The sequence below is a fragment of the Passer montanus genome, unplaced genomic scaffold (assembly GCF_014805655.1).
Source record: "Passer montanus isolate IOZ18808 unplaced genomic scaffold, ASM1480565v1 scaffold74, whole genome shotgun sequence".
NCBI classification, from domain to species: domain Eukaryota; kingdom Metazoa; phylum Chordata; class Aves; order Passeriformes; family Passeridae; genus Passer; species Passer montanus.
This window is the reverse complement of record NW_024372592.1, coordinates 2,437,816-2,453,550: the sequence shown is the minus strand read 5'-3', so window position 1 is coordinate 2,453,550 and position 15,735 is coordinate 2,437,816. Positions and strand designations below refer to the sequence as shown.

General features: G+C 40.3%; 1 protein-coding gene across 4 annotated transcripts in view; it reads left to right on the top strand.

Moving 5' to 3' along the window:
* Window positions 1-15,735, top strand: part of USP6NL (USP6 N-terminal like) — a 112,688-nt gene that overhangs the window by 36,784 nt on the left and 60,169 nt on the right. For 3 of the 4 annotated variants that reach the window (XM_039730906.1, XM_039730907.1, XM_039730904.1), the window contains one exon: window positions 14,535-14,608. In XM_039730906.1, coding sequence (XP_039586840.1) covers window positions 14,535-14,608 — 74 coding nt within the window. Of the gene's footprint in view, window positions 1-8,126; window positions 8,297-14,534; window positions 14,609-15,735 lie in introns of those variants that run through there. The other variant, XM_039730905.1, reaches the window with a different exon arrangement.

The following is a 15,735-nucleotide window of genomic DNA, read 5'->3' as shown; positions in this document are numbered from 1 at the left end:
TTTGATCTCTAAGTTTTCTGTCTGCAGCTGGTTTTAGTTAGAGCTCAAAGCTGTTGTCTTGTGGAGGTTGGTTGTTTGGCTCATGCCTGAGTAACCAGTCTGCCCTGTTGCTCCTGGTCCATCTGAGCTGCACAAATGAGAACTTGAACCCTCCCCAAAGTGCTGAATGTCTTAACTGCATGTCTACAGGCACAGCAGACAGTGGGTGGATGTGTGTTTAAATCCCAGCTGGTCTGTTCCTCTTTCTCTCTGGTGGAGAGAGCAGCTCATGTCTGCCCTAGGGGAGGGTTCTGCAGTGGCTCTGCTTTTCCCAGGGAACAGGATCCTGTTTGCCAGGTGCAGCTCCACAGGCTCAACCAAGTCCTGACTCTTCCTGTGGATTTTAATTCTGGATAAGAAATTCACAGAGGTTGAGAGGGATCTGTTGGGAGTGAAATAGCTTATATGGGCTGGACTGGAATCCATGAAAGGCTTTATTTGTGTATTGTCCTAGAGCTAATGTTGATAAACTGGAATAGGATTTCCAAAGTACTGCATCAGTGTTTGTATCAGCTGAAGTAGGCTTTCTCAGTTCAGTGAGTTTAAAAGTGCTTTTTTAAATTTCAGGTAATTTTCTGCTGAGATATGAGAATCTGTGACAAGTAGATTTTTCTGGGTTACGTGTGGTTTTCTTTGGTTTGGCTTTTTTCTCTAATCGAGTGTAGTGGTTTTAAAGCAGATCATCATCAGTAGGTTCAGTGCATTATTGACTTCAGCATAAACAAATGGATTTTTTTCTTGATGGCTGTGTATAAGGCTTAGACTAGAATTAACATCATGTTCGTTTTGCAGTAGGAACTTGTTAAGGTGTTCACAGCATGTGTTTGTAGTTCATTTTGCATCAGTACTAAAATAAAAATACTGATTTTGGGAGAAGTCGCATTGAAGACTTCATGGTGGGTTTGTGTTACTGAAGTACCTTGGTGCTTATCTTGTTCTAAGCCAATAAAAAGGTGTGACTGATATGCCTGCCTGTTAATGCACTTATTATTAAAGTTACTGTTTCTCTGCAACAGCAGTATAAATTAATAATTATCATCTTACATCAACACTGGATATTTGTAAAATGTTTTCAGAATATCCAAAGAATGAGCCAAATGCTGCCTCTTGCTGTGATCTCTTACTGAAGGAGATTTATAACCTCTTTGGAAAATTCTGTTCTGATCCTGTATTGTCCTTTACAATCAAAGATTAAAACAAATGCCTTTTCATTTTCTTTTTGTGGTCTTTTTCTGCTACAGCTTTGTGCCTGCCTCTTAGTGGTGCTGACATCTCAGGGTTGTCTGTACTTAACTGGAGTCAAAAATTGGGGAAAAACACTAAGACCTTTTTTGGTACACACTCCTAAGTTTTAGAGACTGATTGCATCTAAAATCTAATTTGGTGCTTCCTCTAGCAAAAAAAAAATAAATTAAAGGTGATGGATATAATGTAGGCAGAAGGTTTTTCTTACTGGTACAGTGTTCTGTAGATACACAGCCAGAAAGTTTGTGATCTTTTTTCTTCCCCCTTTCTCCCCACCTTTGGGTTGTTTTATCTGAACTCTGAAGTTATTCCATATTGACAAAGGTGTTAACTGATGCAAACAAGGTGGAGGCAAACAAATTCATCCTGGTATTGCTAATCAGTAGTATGAATGCAACCTGATTGTGATTTGGTGGGTATGGCATTGGGATTTATTGCAGCTGCTCTGCTGGGCTTTGCCTCAGCTGGGGGCTGGGACCAGGCACACAGGACAGCCTTGGAGGCCTAATTCCTGTTTTGCATGGGAAGTGCCATGGCTGTTTACTTTGTTTTGTTTACTAGTCCTCAGTCAGTGAAACTGAAAACAACAGAACCTTCTTGTCTGCCACTAACTTCCTTTTCTCATAGCAAAGATGAGGAAACTTCCCCTGTTTCTGCTGCCATTTGACAAACTTGTTAACCTTTCAGCTGGTTGTCTCTTACTCCTCCAGCCTTTCCTATAACCACTTTATAAACATAAAAAACATGGATCTACTGCTGCCTGACACTTAAAATGATTTCACGTGTTCAGAGGGGATTTCAACATTTCTTCCCCTCTCTTAAATGTCATTTTAATTTTTAAGTTAATGACAGATATTGTAAGCAGCCAGTTATTCAGCTCCCTGCTGTGCAGACATGACTGATACAAGAGGGCAGGTACCTAAATTTGCCTTGATGTCTTTCTGTGGACTTACTCAAACTTATCACAGAGCCACAAAGAGAAGGTTTAGTGTTATATGAGCTTCTTGGTGCCATTCAGACTTTTCAGAGGATTCCCTTAGAGGATCCTATTTGTACTTAAGGTATTATTACTGCAGTTAAAATGTTTATCTGCTCAAAGATGAATAGCTCAGAGACAGAGTAATTGAAGAAAGCTGTTCAGCTACGGTGAACTGAGCTCTAGTGTGTAACTCAGTGGTTTTTTTGTGAAATGCTCTAAGTATGTTGGGATTATATTTAAAGTTAAACAGAAGGGCCTTGCTCACTGTTAAAACCTTTGCTCACAGAAGCTCCTCTCACTGTTACTGTGCTTTTTGGTGGTTCCTTCCGTGTATCCCAATGGTAGATGGAGGGATGCCAGAGATCCACACTCTGGGATATGGATCACAGCAGTCTGTCTAGCAGCCTGCAGTAGCTGGAGCAACTCGTGTAACGTTGCTGTTGCTGGAATAAAGCAAGAAATGCTTTTCATCCTGCCACAACTTCCACAATATTTAAGATTTTATTTTCCTGTCGTATATTGGGCTGAAACTGAATTTAAAGCTGGAAAATGAATGCCAAGGCCTCCCCTTGCTGTGTCCACACAAGCAGAGCAGCAGCTCAGCCCCTGGGACGCTCAAGTCCAGCTGTGAGCAGAGGCTGCAGGGAGGTTTTATTGCACTTTGAGGCAAGGACTCATCTCTTGTGCTTCACATCATCTCTTCCAGGAGCAGGCAGAAAAGTCAAAGGCTGGTAGTACACGTGCAGCTGGACAGTAAAATGTGGGGCTTTCAGGAGCTGCTCATCTGTGGCTTGTTTGTGAACGCTTTCTTTTCCAAAGTCTCATGTTTGGGCAGTGCCAGTTGAGCAGCAGCAGCTCGGTGCCAGCCCCGGGGCTGTGGGCACCGGGCAGGTTTGGGGAGCTGCTGCTGCATCCCCCTGGGGCTGTTCAGGTTCTGCTCCTGCCACCTTCAGTCACAGCCGGTGTTTTTCTGTTTTTCTGAGCTGGCTTGGAGCTCTTTGGTCTTGTTAAGTGGCAGAATAGCATGTATTACAAAAACAAACCCTCCTTTTCTTCCTGTTGTAATCAGTTAAATCGGCTGTGTAATTAAATGATGAGCTGGACTGTGGGTATGGCAGTGTATTCACAGCTTGTCTGTGTAGAACAATTCTTATTTGAGCCAGTATAAAATGACACCAATGTCGATGAAATTTTGTAACTAGAGACATGTTGCAGCTTCTCCGGCCCTAGAGAAGAAATAACCCAGCTTCCTCAAAAATTAAGGACTGCCCTCTTTTAAAAAAACTTCATCCAGAGTCTGTATGAGTGTTGTCTTGGTGATGTTTTAAACTGGGAATAGACCTCACATCATTAACGCTGAATTTTAAAATATAATTATTGTTTGCTTCATTAATTCTGACTAATGCAGAGAGAAAAATGATTAATCAGGAGACTTAACATAATTAGTGCAGTGTGGCAACTGACTACTTAAATATAAGTCTGTTAACGTGGGAAGCATAGCTCTTGTTATGAAATGTTCTACTTTGTGTCAGAATTGAAAATATTAGAACCATTTTACTCTTTAAATTGATATAGTAAATTGTAGTGCTGTGAAAACATTCATATTCTACCACTAATTATGATGTTCAAAACAGGAAATCTGAAATTATGTTGGAAATAATGTCAGCATTTCAGAGATTTTTTAAAATGTTATTTTGATTTATGTTGCTGGGAAAAAAAATGTTTTTATATGTCATCCTGATACATAGCATTGGGGAAGCAAAGAAGAAATTTATTGCAGAGAACAGCTATGTTCAGTCTTGCTGAAAGATGGTTTTGCTTGTGTGTTTAGTAGCCTGTCTTTGTTAAAAGAAGTATGAGCAGTGTCAGTGTACAGAAGGGCTATTTTAGTTCTGAAAAGCCTCTGGGAACTGCAGGCATAATATACTTTTAAAGTACAAGGAATTAAAAAAAAAAAGGCATTTTCAACGAAATTTGTTTATAAAATAATAACCAGTACCTGAAAAGCCACTGGCATAACAGGATTCCTTGACTTATAATATTAGGTTGAGGGTAAAATTCCTGAAATAGTTCTGCTTTTCATCTGTCAATACTACTTCTGAGGTCAAGTGTCTGATCTTACCATATAATGCAGCAGATGATTTGCAGCATATTTTATTAAGACATAATTGTAAAGGCTAGGACTAGTGCTGGGAAAGGTCATGGATTTCAGGGGGAGTGTGGGAGTAATACTCATGAGCCATAGATGAAACAGATTCTGTGTTACAGAGGGATCAGTTCTAGCCACAGCAGGAGTTCTAAGAAATGTAATCTTTTCGTGGAAGACCATAAAATGATCTGCAGTAGTGGAAAACCTCCTGTGTTTTTCCATGAAGGCTGTGTCTCTGTTGTTAGAACGTGTGTCACACACCAGGCTCGCGGTGTCCCCTGGAGCCCGGGGTGCAGATCTGCCCCCACGGCCACTGCAGCAGGCCTGGAGGGCAGAACTCAGCAGTGTTTGCATCTCCTGACACACAACGTGTAGGTGAGTGACCACTTCTGTGTGGCCACAATGCTGCTCTTTCATGGCACTGGGGAAAGAGAAAAATTGTGATGAAAAGGCCAGATACCAGCTACACCCTTGGGAAGAGAAGAACAAAGGATGACTTGAGCTTAGACATAAGACATGAGCTAGTTGTGGCACAAGTCAGACCAGTCTTTGCATACTGGCAAGCCCCAAATTATACCCAGCCTGAGTTTTTACATCGAAGTCTATTAAGAGCTGCCATAAATGTTCCAGGTTGTGTTGACAGAGGTTTAGGCAGGAGGGTGGCTTGTGCATTGGTTTTGTCCTCTTTTTCTTTCAAGAAAGGAGCATTGTTCAAAATTGGGCTTACTCTTTTCAGTATAGTTTGTTGAAAATTGGCAATTATGGTTTCTTCTGGCTTTGCAACTGATTATGTTAACCTTCAGCAAATTAATTATCTTCTGGCTCACGACTGCACACAACGCTTTGTGAAATAGAATTACAGTAGAGCCCTGCCAGATCTTGTCACTCTACTTTGTAACCCTTGTGGGAACTTTCATAAGGCTCAGCAGTGAGGTGATGACATGAGCACTCCAACTGCAGCTTCCAGCTGGTTAGGTGTAGGTACTGCTGATGGAGTGATCTAATTTTAAGGTGTAATTATTTACATGAAACACACAGGAAAACAAATTACAAATTAAGAGTAATTAAATGGCCAAGTTATATTTTATTAGAGTATGTTCTTTTTCGGTTTGATTTCTGTTTTATTCTGAGTTTTGTGCTTTTATTGCTGCATTAACTAAAAGTGTGTTTGTAAGACTGTGTTATTAAAAATAAAATGGTAGGCATATTGCAGTAATTGATTAATATTGGTGGTATTTCTGTCAGCCCTTTAGTATTTGATTGAAATACTAAAGTATTTGATTGAAATTTTGTGCATTTACATGAAACACACAGGAAAACAAATTATAAATTAAGAGTAATTAAATGGCCAAGATATATTTTGTTAGAGTATGTTCTTTTTCTGTTTGATTTCTGTTTTATTCTGTTTTGTTTGCTTTTATTGCTGCATTAACTAAAAGTATTTGTAAGGCTGTGTTATTGAAAATAAAATGATAGGCATATTGCAGTAACTGATCAATATTGGTGGTATTTCTGTAAGCCCTTTAGTCCATTGTTGCTTAAAAGCAAGATGGAGTATTTGAAATTTTGTGCGATACATAGAATTCTAAATTCTCATTTCATGTCTTGACACAGGCTTCCTCTGTGGAATACTGCTTAGCAGAGCTGCCTTGATTTCCCTGCTCTTGCTTTGAGTTCTTTGGAGATCACTTTAAAATTGATTTGAGAGGGTTCTTAGTAGCAGTTAATTCTACTAATTTCCAAAGTGACCATTTTCCATTGGTGAATGTAGTGTTTGATAGGGGATGCTGCAAAACTGCAAGAGTTCTACCATAGTGAAACTTAATTTTTCATTAAGATGAGAGTTCAGTCATGTGTCTTTGGGGAAGTTAAATCTTTGCTTTCGTATTTTTCACTCATTACTCATGCTGTAAAACTACAGTAGTGTCTACTCTGAATGCTGATTATTAAGAGTGCATGTGTTTTGCTGTTGCAATGGGCTTTTTTTTTAGTGGAGAGCATAATGAATATATTGATTTTCCAAAGAGTTTTACTCTAGATTTTAGCTTTTTCATTGTCTTTGGAATAGAGAGAAATTTCAGTTAAGCAAAAATCTTACCTTTCTGTGTGTAAGCCTACTTGAAAAACACCCACAAAATCAGACATGCTAAATTTGAGAGACCTAAGAGAAGTATCAGTACAGATCTCTACTATAGTTATAGTATACATATGTATGTGTGTGAGTAATACGGCTTATTTCTGTCTGGGATTAGTGTGTGGTAGAAGAGCAGCAGTAACGTTAAAAAGCAAATTGTTTTCATGGTGAAGGGGTGAGAGAGTTAACCTGGGACAAATGCTTGTGTTCATTGCGTGTGAGTTCTTGTCATCCTCACCACAAATATGCTCACAGAGAAGGAAACAGAAAGTAGCTGGTTTCAGTTCAGCAGTTGTGTTATGAGCAAAGTGGAAGATTATTTCTGTGTAGCAAGAGGATTGCTGTTGTGTGTGTCAGCAGTAAGAAAATGCTGCTTTTGAGGGAAATGTGCCTGGTAGTAGACATGGCACTGGCTTAGTCTAAACTCATACTGCTTCCAGAGACTAAACTATTGACACCTGGGCTTGGGTGGGCTCCATGAGCAGTAATCAGTGGTAAAGACAAAGGAGCTGCTGCTCATTTCCAGGCTCAGTGCTCTGCCACACGATATGGGGAGGAAGGTTAAAACTTAAAACAATTGAAGGAACTGTTCTTTTTTCAGTCTCTGGGGAAAAAAGAATAGTCCAACACACTTGATCAGATCTCCTGGCATTTTAACACTTCTCTGAGTGCAAGAAAATCACAAAATGGTTGAGGCTGGAAGAGACCTCTGGAGTTATCTGGTCCAACCCTGTGCTCAAACAGGGCTGTGCAGAGCTGGTTGCCCTGGACCATGTGCAGACATCTCATGAATATCTCCAAGGATGGAGAGAGATTCCACAGCCTCCCTGGGTAACCTGTTCCAGTGCCACTGATCATCTTTCAGCTGGCTTCACAAAGTGTCTGGTAGTGTGTGTGCTCTGGCTTGCTTAGGTTAGGATATGGAATTGGCTGGTTCCTGGTTGCAGGCATCACACAGCAGCAGAATGGCAATGTGAGGGCTAAAGTCTGTGCAGGAGAATGGCTTTGTGTGTTTGGTCTGGGATATTTGGTACAGAGATCTGGTTTTCAGGTTTTACTCCTGAATTTTTCTACTTTTATCAACAAAAATGTTGTTTTCAACTTCTGAGATCCTATGTGTTTCAAGTTCCCAAGATCTTGAAGAGTAAAAGAATGTTGATCAGAAAATATGTGAAATCTCCATCCTTTAAGTAGGGAATTCCAGTTACAGAAATCTAAACTGCATTTTTAGTTAGCTAATTTTGTGGTTTCTTAGGTAATAAGCCAGAAAGAGGGTACTTCAAGCCCCATTTCAAGTAAGTCCTTTCGGTAAAACTTTTCCTGCAGCACTTGGAAAACACTAATAAGAATTCTTGCCCAAGAGTATAACAGTAATGTGTTACAGGAGCCCTGGCCTCTGAGGCTGTTTGTTCAAATCCTTTTGTTTATTATGAGCTGGAATGCAGGGCTGTGGGCTGGGCTGGAGAACACCAGCGTGGTGTCTTCGTGACACTTGGCATTAACAAATGGCATCTTTGTTCCAGCCTCTGCAGCTCCTGGAGCTGTAGAGGGGCAGTGTCTGGAAAAAGGAGCACGTGTCAAGTGGCTCAGTTGTGTGGAGCAAATGCAGCAAGTGGAGGAGGAGAACTTTTCCCCCGGTCATTTTTGATAAACTGATTTAGAATATGGTCTAGAAGCAAACAGATTTACTTCATGAAGACTAAAACAGAGCTCTACAAGGACTGGGAAGAAAATGACAGTCTAAAGACTGGTAAAGTGTTGTGTAAAATTTTATATACTGGTCTTTAATTGTTTACATTGTGCTGTTATTATCTCTCATTTCAAATTTCAGTGATAACTGAGAAATAATATTTAAGGAATATAATTATGTTTAATGGTGGAAGAAATGTAGCTCAGCTTGTGGAAATACATATTTCAGAGGAAGTGTTGCTATGCAAAAAGGATTGTTTTTCTAACTAACTAGTTCATTTTATGCTAAAAGCTCTTCTATGTTTTAGAAATTCTCTTTACGTGAGGAGAAAGTGTAATAAATGATGCTTAATCCCTTTTGTTCAGAGCAGCTTTAGTATTGGTGTGCAGGTATTTACCAAGATTCTTCCTTTTGAACATGGTGTACCCACAGCAAAATATTATTAAGTGTACGTCATGGCTTTTATTTCGTTGTTTATGGGAATGAACTGGAAGGAAAATAAACAGCCTGAGTATTTAAAGGACTTTCTGCTATGACCAGAGAGTTTGTTTATTGCTCTGATATGTGCTTTGAATGTGTAGATGCATAGCAGCTGGTGGTGGTGCCTGCAGACAGGAATTTGTGCCAGTGCAGCTCTTTGAGCAGTGGGATGTGTAATGTGCAAACAAGCAAGAATTTTAGTAAAGTAATGGGAAACAAATTAACATTTTCAGTTCTTTTGGGGTTTTCAGAGTGCTCTGCGGTTGGAGAGACGATGGTGGGATAAAGGACAAAAAGGGAAGAAATCGCTTTTCAGAATTTGGGATAAGGTTACACAGGATGCTTTTGGTGTATTGAGCCTCAGCCCCATGGAAAGAGGCATCACTGCTGAGGGTGCTGGTCCACCGTGGGTGAGCCTGAGCCAATGTGTGCCCGGGTGGCCAGGAAGGCCAGTGGCATCCTGGCCTGTACCAGCAGTGGTGTGGCCAACAGGACCAGGGCTGTGGTTGTCCCCCTGTACTCAGCACTGGTGAGGCCACACCTCAAATCCTGGGGTCAGCTTTGGCCCCCTTGTGACAAGAAGGACATTGAGGTGCTGGAGCATGAAGTGAATGGAGCTGTGATAGGGTCTGGAACACAGGTCCTGTGGAGAATGACTGAGGGAACTGTTTTGTTTTTTTTTTTTTTTATCCTGGAGGAAAGGAGGCTCAAGGGGGAAACTTACTGCTCTCTGCAATTCCCGACCAGGAGAGTAGCCAGGTGGGGCAGGGCTCTTCTTGCAGTAACAAATGACAGAATGAGATGAAACGAGTTCAAGATGCATTGTGGTGGTTTAGATTGGATAGCAGGAAAAATTTTGTTCCCAAAAGGATTCTCAAGCACTGTATATAGGCTGCCTAGGGAGGTGTTGGAGTCACCATCCCTTGAGGTATTTGAAATCACTTAGAGGCATGGTTTAATGATGGGCTTGGCAGTGATGGGTTAATGGTTGGACTCAATGATCTTAAAAGTCTTTTCCAACCTAAACAAATCTGTGATTCTTCTTCAATTTATGGCACATTTGTAGGAGGCAGTTTATTATACTGCAGGACTGCAATGTGTCTTGTGCCTACTGCTCCTTCAGTGTAAGGAACTCACTGAGGCTCTTGGTGGTACTTATTTCTTACTACCTTCATGAGGGAGCTGCTCTGTGGTTGTTAGCTTTGGCAGGTGAGGTACAGCCTAGTCATTTTTTAGGCTGTTTCAGGGAGAACAGCTCTAGTGAGTTTGAGTAACACTAAAGACCATTCCTATAAATTGTATGACTACTTTTGTAGGGACTAGAGATGTGTGCTCAGTGGATTGCACATGGAGATCACTTCTAAAAAGGCTGTGCCTTGCTGGTTTGGAGTTCTGTAGCTGAACAGGATTAGAAGCCATGCAGGATTAGACAAACAATTCAAAATACAGGTGCTTAGTAAACCTTGTAGAGCAGCAGCTTTTCTTTTTGTGGGAAAGACCAGTGTTTTATTGTCTTCTGGCCATTCCTCCCTCAGTGGCAGCTGAGTTCTGCCAGGCTGTGATGAAAGCCAGGTGTAACTATGGGCTCTGTGTTAGTCACCCCAACCAGGAGCAGCTGAGCTCCTGCCTGGCTGTCACAGGCTGTTCAGCTCCTTCTTGACTGCTGGAAGCATAAGGGATAGTCCTGCCAGTTCCCACTCCTTTATTCTGGAAAACTGAATTACTGCAGGGGTTGCAAGAGGGATCCTCAGTGTTTAGCTCAGTGATTTACATGAATACAAAATGACATTGTTGTAAATTCTCCCCCCTACCTTCTCTGTACCCCCACCTTAAAATAAATGTTTAAGTGGATTTTAGGGGGTCCTTGGGTCAAGATTCTCTGGTGTCTGTAGGTGACTCCATCCACAGATACTCCTCATCAATGTGGAACAGAAGAGAGAAGATGGCAAGAAAGATGAAAGCAAGAGTAAAGCAGGATTTTTTTTAGTTTCATCAGATCATGAAACCATATCTCTGTTTCTTGCAAAAATCTCTATATTTGAGAAGTTTTAATAAAATTCAGAACTCAATTTTTACATCTATTTGTAGGCCACAACCTTGCTTTTTCTTTACTAGTATTTATTTTTACCTGGCTGTGTTGTTTTGCTGTTAAATGTCACGACAGTTAGTGTCTTCCAGGTAGTTTAGCTTTCATTAATAGAGCATAGTGTTATATACTTTTAGTTTGCATTGTGTCTGTTGCTCCTGAGGAGATTCAGGACACTGGGGAATTTTCACAGTGAGAACATCCATTGGAATAATGTCCCCAGGACAGTGGTAGATTCCCCAAAAATGGACACTTCTAAGATTCAGCTGCACTGGGTGTTGGACAGTCTTGTCTAGACTGTGCTTTGGCCAAGAAAGCTTGGGCTGCATGGTCCGTGAGGTCCCTTCCAACCTGTCATTCTATGATTGATGGCAGGATTTTAGCCATGCTTACTTGTATCTTGTAAGCCTGACTGATTTTGGGGGGACTTGAAAGTGCTGTTTAGCATGCCATTGTTGACAGAATTTATCATCAGAACATTTCTAGTGTATTTTCCCATTTTTTAGTTCAAATTGGTTCTCCGTACTAATTAATTGACTATATATTAATGTTGACCTCAATTGAGATGGCATTGTTTCCTGTATAATCTGTAATGATAACTTTTAATTAGTAAATTTAATCATAATTGTATCATAGCTTTAACTGCTTTCACTGAGATAACACTGAACAAAACTGATAAGACTTCAGAATACCGGTTGTCTTCAATTTCATAGTGATGCATTTTTGTGCCAAAGAATTTTTCTTGTTCCCATATTTAACTTTTACTTTATCAGGAATCAATGTGTAATTTCTAAGTTGGAGGTATTTAAATATTTCCTCTTATTAAAAAAAAATCATGTCTAATGCTTATCTCCCAAAATAAAAGCTCTTGCCCCCATCTCAAGCTGTTTTTTGGGTTTTCAGTATGGATGGATTAATGAAACATTGAACTATCTCAGTGCAGCTGGGAGGTTAAGATGACTCTGGCAGAAAGTAAAGAGGATTACTTTAAAGGCAATGAATATGATAATTTACACACTAACTGTAATTGAATTGTCATGAGACACAGAACATGCCAAACTTTGATTCACACATTGCTTATGCAGAGGAAGGGATGGTAAGCCATGGCCACGTTTTCTGCACAAATCAGGAACTTGCTTTCTGCTGCAAATACAGTCTGGCATTCTTATAAGCAAAGGTTTAAACTTTTTTCAGCTCACATTATTGTTCTCTCTGTGTTTTTGAAGATCTATGCATGTCCTTTTGAGCACATTTTAAAATAAAAATAGAAACCATTTTCAGGTCTGTTTAAAAAATGTATCAGCTATGTACTTCGTGAATGTATTGACTACTGTGTAATACAACATTGTCTGCTTATATTCAGCCACGCTCTTTCACTCTTTCTCAAATTAAATCTAATCTCTTCTACTTGGAAATTAATGATAGGACTTTTTAATCTATTTCTTCAGCAGCAGGTGAGCTTTAAACTTTAAACAAGGTAGCTTTTCCCCACAGCTGTCCATTGGCAAAGTGGAGATTTGGGTCAATCAGTGCTTGAAGTTGCTGAAGGAATGTCATGTTTCTAAGGAAGTTAAAAGTTTATTTTTTAAAAAGCCATAATTAGTCTTCTGTAAAGACTTGCTGTAAGCACACATCTGCCTTCCAAAAGGAAACACAATTTAACTTTGGTTACAATTCCTTTATCTCCTCACTTTGAAAGTAAAACCAGGGTTCACCCATTGCTTTCTGTCAGTGTTGATTTGGTAGCTTTAGTGGACATTGTCAGTTCAGCAGACACGCTATGTCAGCTAGTAAAGATTAGGAACCAGATGTTGTAACTGTGCTGGGGGAGTAGGTGGTGCTGGATGCCCTGGCAGTGGTGTGAGGTTGTGTCTGTGCCCCTGGGTGCGACAGGGCTGGGGAGGGGCTCTGCAGGGCTCTGGGAGCTCTGTCTTGCTCAGAGCTCACATGGGCAGCCAGGTAACAGAGCCCTGCAGTGGCTGTAAAGCTGTGCCAGACAAAAACAAACCAGAGACTCAACTTCTTTGTGTGATGAGTGCCCTTTCAGCTTAGGATCCAGCACAGGAGGAGCAGTGCCCTGCTTGGACACACCGAAGTCTGAGCACTATGAAATGATTCTACTCACCCATTATCTTACAGGGAGGAAATTATTTGTCAGTGTTGTAGCTTAGAGATGTGAAGCTTCTAAATATAGCAGATTGAGTTATTATTTTTTCCCTCCCTCAAATAACTGTGTAAATACATGTGTGCTGGTTCTGCTGCACACTGGAGAAAATGACAGAGCTCTATGTATTCTTAATAAACAGGAGTAATGGGATTGGAAAATGATGGTGACAAAGGGGGCCAGGTGTGACTTCTGGGGATCATAAAAGAAAGCTTTGAAGAAGCAGCCAGCCCTTCCCTTAGGGAAGCTTGGGATAGGCAGTGCTGTTGGAATGCTGGTGCTTGTGTCTGTGGTGGGTCATACTGAGGTTCTCCTGGTGTTCCCCTGGAGAAAGGTGGGGTGAAAACAAGCAGAGGCCATGTTAAATCTCTAACAGATGGCTTAGAAGGCCACCTTGGCACAACTTCTTGTCTAAATGTTGAGAAATATATAGGTAACCTTTATTAAATAAACACTAGGTTTGAACAAATAATTGTGTTAATGTCATACGATAGAAAACTGTAATGTCTGATCTGTTTTTCTATTTCATAGCCCAGATGGTTGGTATGTACAATTCCTGAAGTTCATTATGTTGCCATGAACTATATAGTGAAAAAACCCACATGCTTGGAGTTATTTTTATAACAGTGTTAGATTGAAATATATTTTAAACCTTTTTCAAGCCTTGCTTTATCCGAAGTTCATTGCTTTTTAATAATCAAAATAATTTGATGCTTGAATATTTCACAAACTTATTAATTAAAGCTGATTTACCTCATTGCTTTGATATAATTCTGTTTGGGATATTGAAGTACATTCTGTTGTTGGATATTCAGAATAACAACTTTGCCTTTCTTGGTGCTCTCTGTTCCTGTCCATGTCCTAGAGATGGTTTCTGCTCAGGGAACAGGACTGAGCAAAACTTGAACTCCACTCACATAGTAAATGCTGCACCTGCAGTGTCCTTATGTCCAGTGCTTACTCACACACTGGGTTTTGTTTGTTTTTTTTTTTTCTTTTGCCTGTCAACCTTCCTGTTGTCATATCCTTACACTTATTCCAGCTCTGTGTTGCCCAAGTTGCAGATCTGACGCTGTAATGACATCCTTCCCTGTTTTCTGAGAAATAAGTTGTAGGCAGTTTCTAAGAAGCCATGCAGTATTTCTTCAGTATTCCAGTATCTTTACAAATCCTGTAAATACGTCACAGTTTTGTTTTAAGCCAGTAGTGAATGTTTCAGCTTTCTTTATTAGAATGTTTGTGGAATTGCCAATTAGTGGCCTTTAGTACTTTCTTCAGTCTTTCAGTTAGTGGGTTGTGGAGAATTATTTTATTACTGTGTTTAATATCTACATTGGTGGAAAATCAGAAGTTGTCTAAACTCAGCAATTAAGCAGCTCTGCAGTAACTCTACTTTGTTTTGAGCAGTATTCAGGACATGTACCAAGGTCATATTTTGCTTTGACACAATAGCTTTGGCATTTCTCCATTGAAGTAGTCTCCCTGAAGTTGATTTTCCAAGTATTTGGCTACAGTTCTTTAGTCACAAGGGGGAAAATCTGAACAACATTATTTTAATTCCTCTACAGGTGCAGATGCTGAGCAGGATGCTGCTATCAAACTTGCCCAGGAACGAGCAGAGATAGTTGCCAAGTATGACAGAGTAAGTGAACTTTTTAGTAATTTAAAAGACGTTTTATAATGAAACTTCATAATATGTCTGTTTAAAAAGTGAATCATTATTCCAGCTAGCTGTTGTTTAAAATGCTCTGTTGAGTACTAATGTACTAATGAATGATACACTGGCCTCTGGGTGAATTAAACTCTCTCTCCACGGGGGATATTCTGGATAATGACTCAATTTCAGGTGCATAGCAAGTTACTTTGGGACTATTTCAGGGAATGTATTGTATTAGAAATAGTGAAAGTTGGGTGTTTGAGGATGCTCAGTGTATCTGTGAGATTAGAAGGACTATAATTTTACTTTTTATTTATTTAGTCTTTGGTTATGGTAGTACAAACACTGAAATCGTAGTAGAAAAATGAAAAGATGAGTGAGCTGTATTGTTTCTCATCTTGTTGAGGGGAGGTAAAGAAATGCCCTGTTCGTACCATGTTTGTTCTTGGACCCCTTGTCAGGAAGGGCCTGGCACAGACTGTGCCTAGAATGCTTAGGTGGTAGTCAGGAATTTTTGTTACACTTACAGACTTTTTAAGTGTCAGTGGAGTACAGAGCAACAGCTTTGTAGAGTTCATGGAATGTTTTATTTGCCAGACTTACTGGTCTGCACAGTGTGCAGTAAAAGAGTGGCTCACCTTGGACTGAGGAAAAAGCTGCTTGTGTGTGGCAGGCTGACACCAGCTGCTCCTCACAGCTGCTCAGTCACTGCCACCTCAGCTGGGCAGGGGAGAGAAAAGGTAACAAAAGGCTCCTGAGTTGGGATAAAGGCAGGGAGAGATCCTTCACCAATGACTATCATGAGCAAAGCAGACCTGAGTTGAGGAAATCTGTTTAATTTATTCCCTATCAAATCAGAGTAGGACAAAAATAAAATAAAAACTGGATCTAAAACATTTTCTCCCCAACCCTCCCTTCTTCCTGGGCTTAGCTTTGCTCCCAATTTTCTCTACCTCCTCCACCTGAGCAGTGCAGGAGGATGGGGAATGCGGGCTGTGGTCAGTTCATCCTACATTGTTTCTTTGACTCCTTCCTGCTTGGGGGTTTAAACTCTTAAACCTTAAACTCTTCCCTTTTTCCAGTGGGGGTCCCTCCCACAGGCTGAAGTTCTC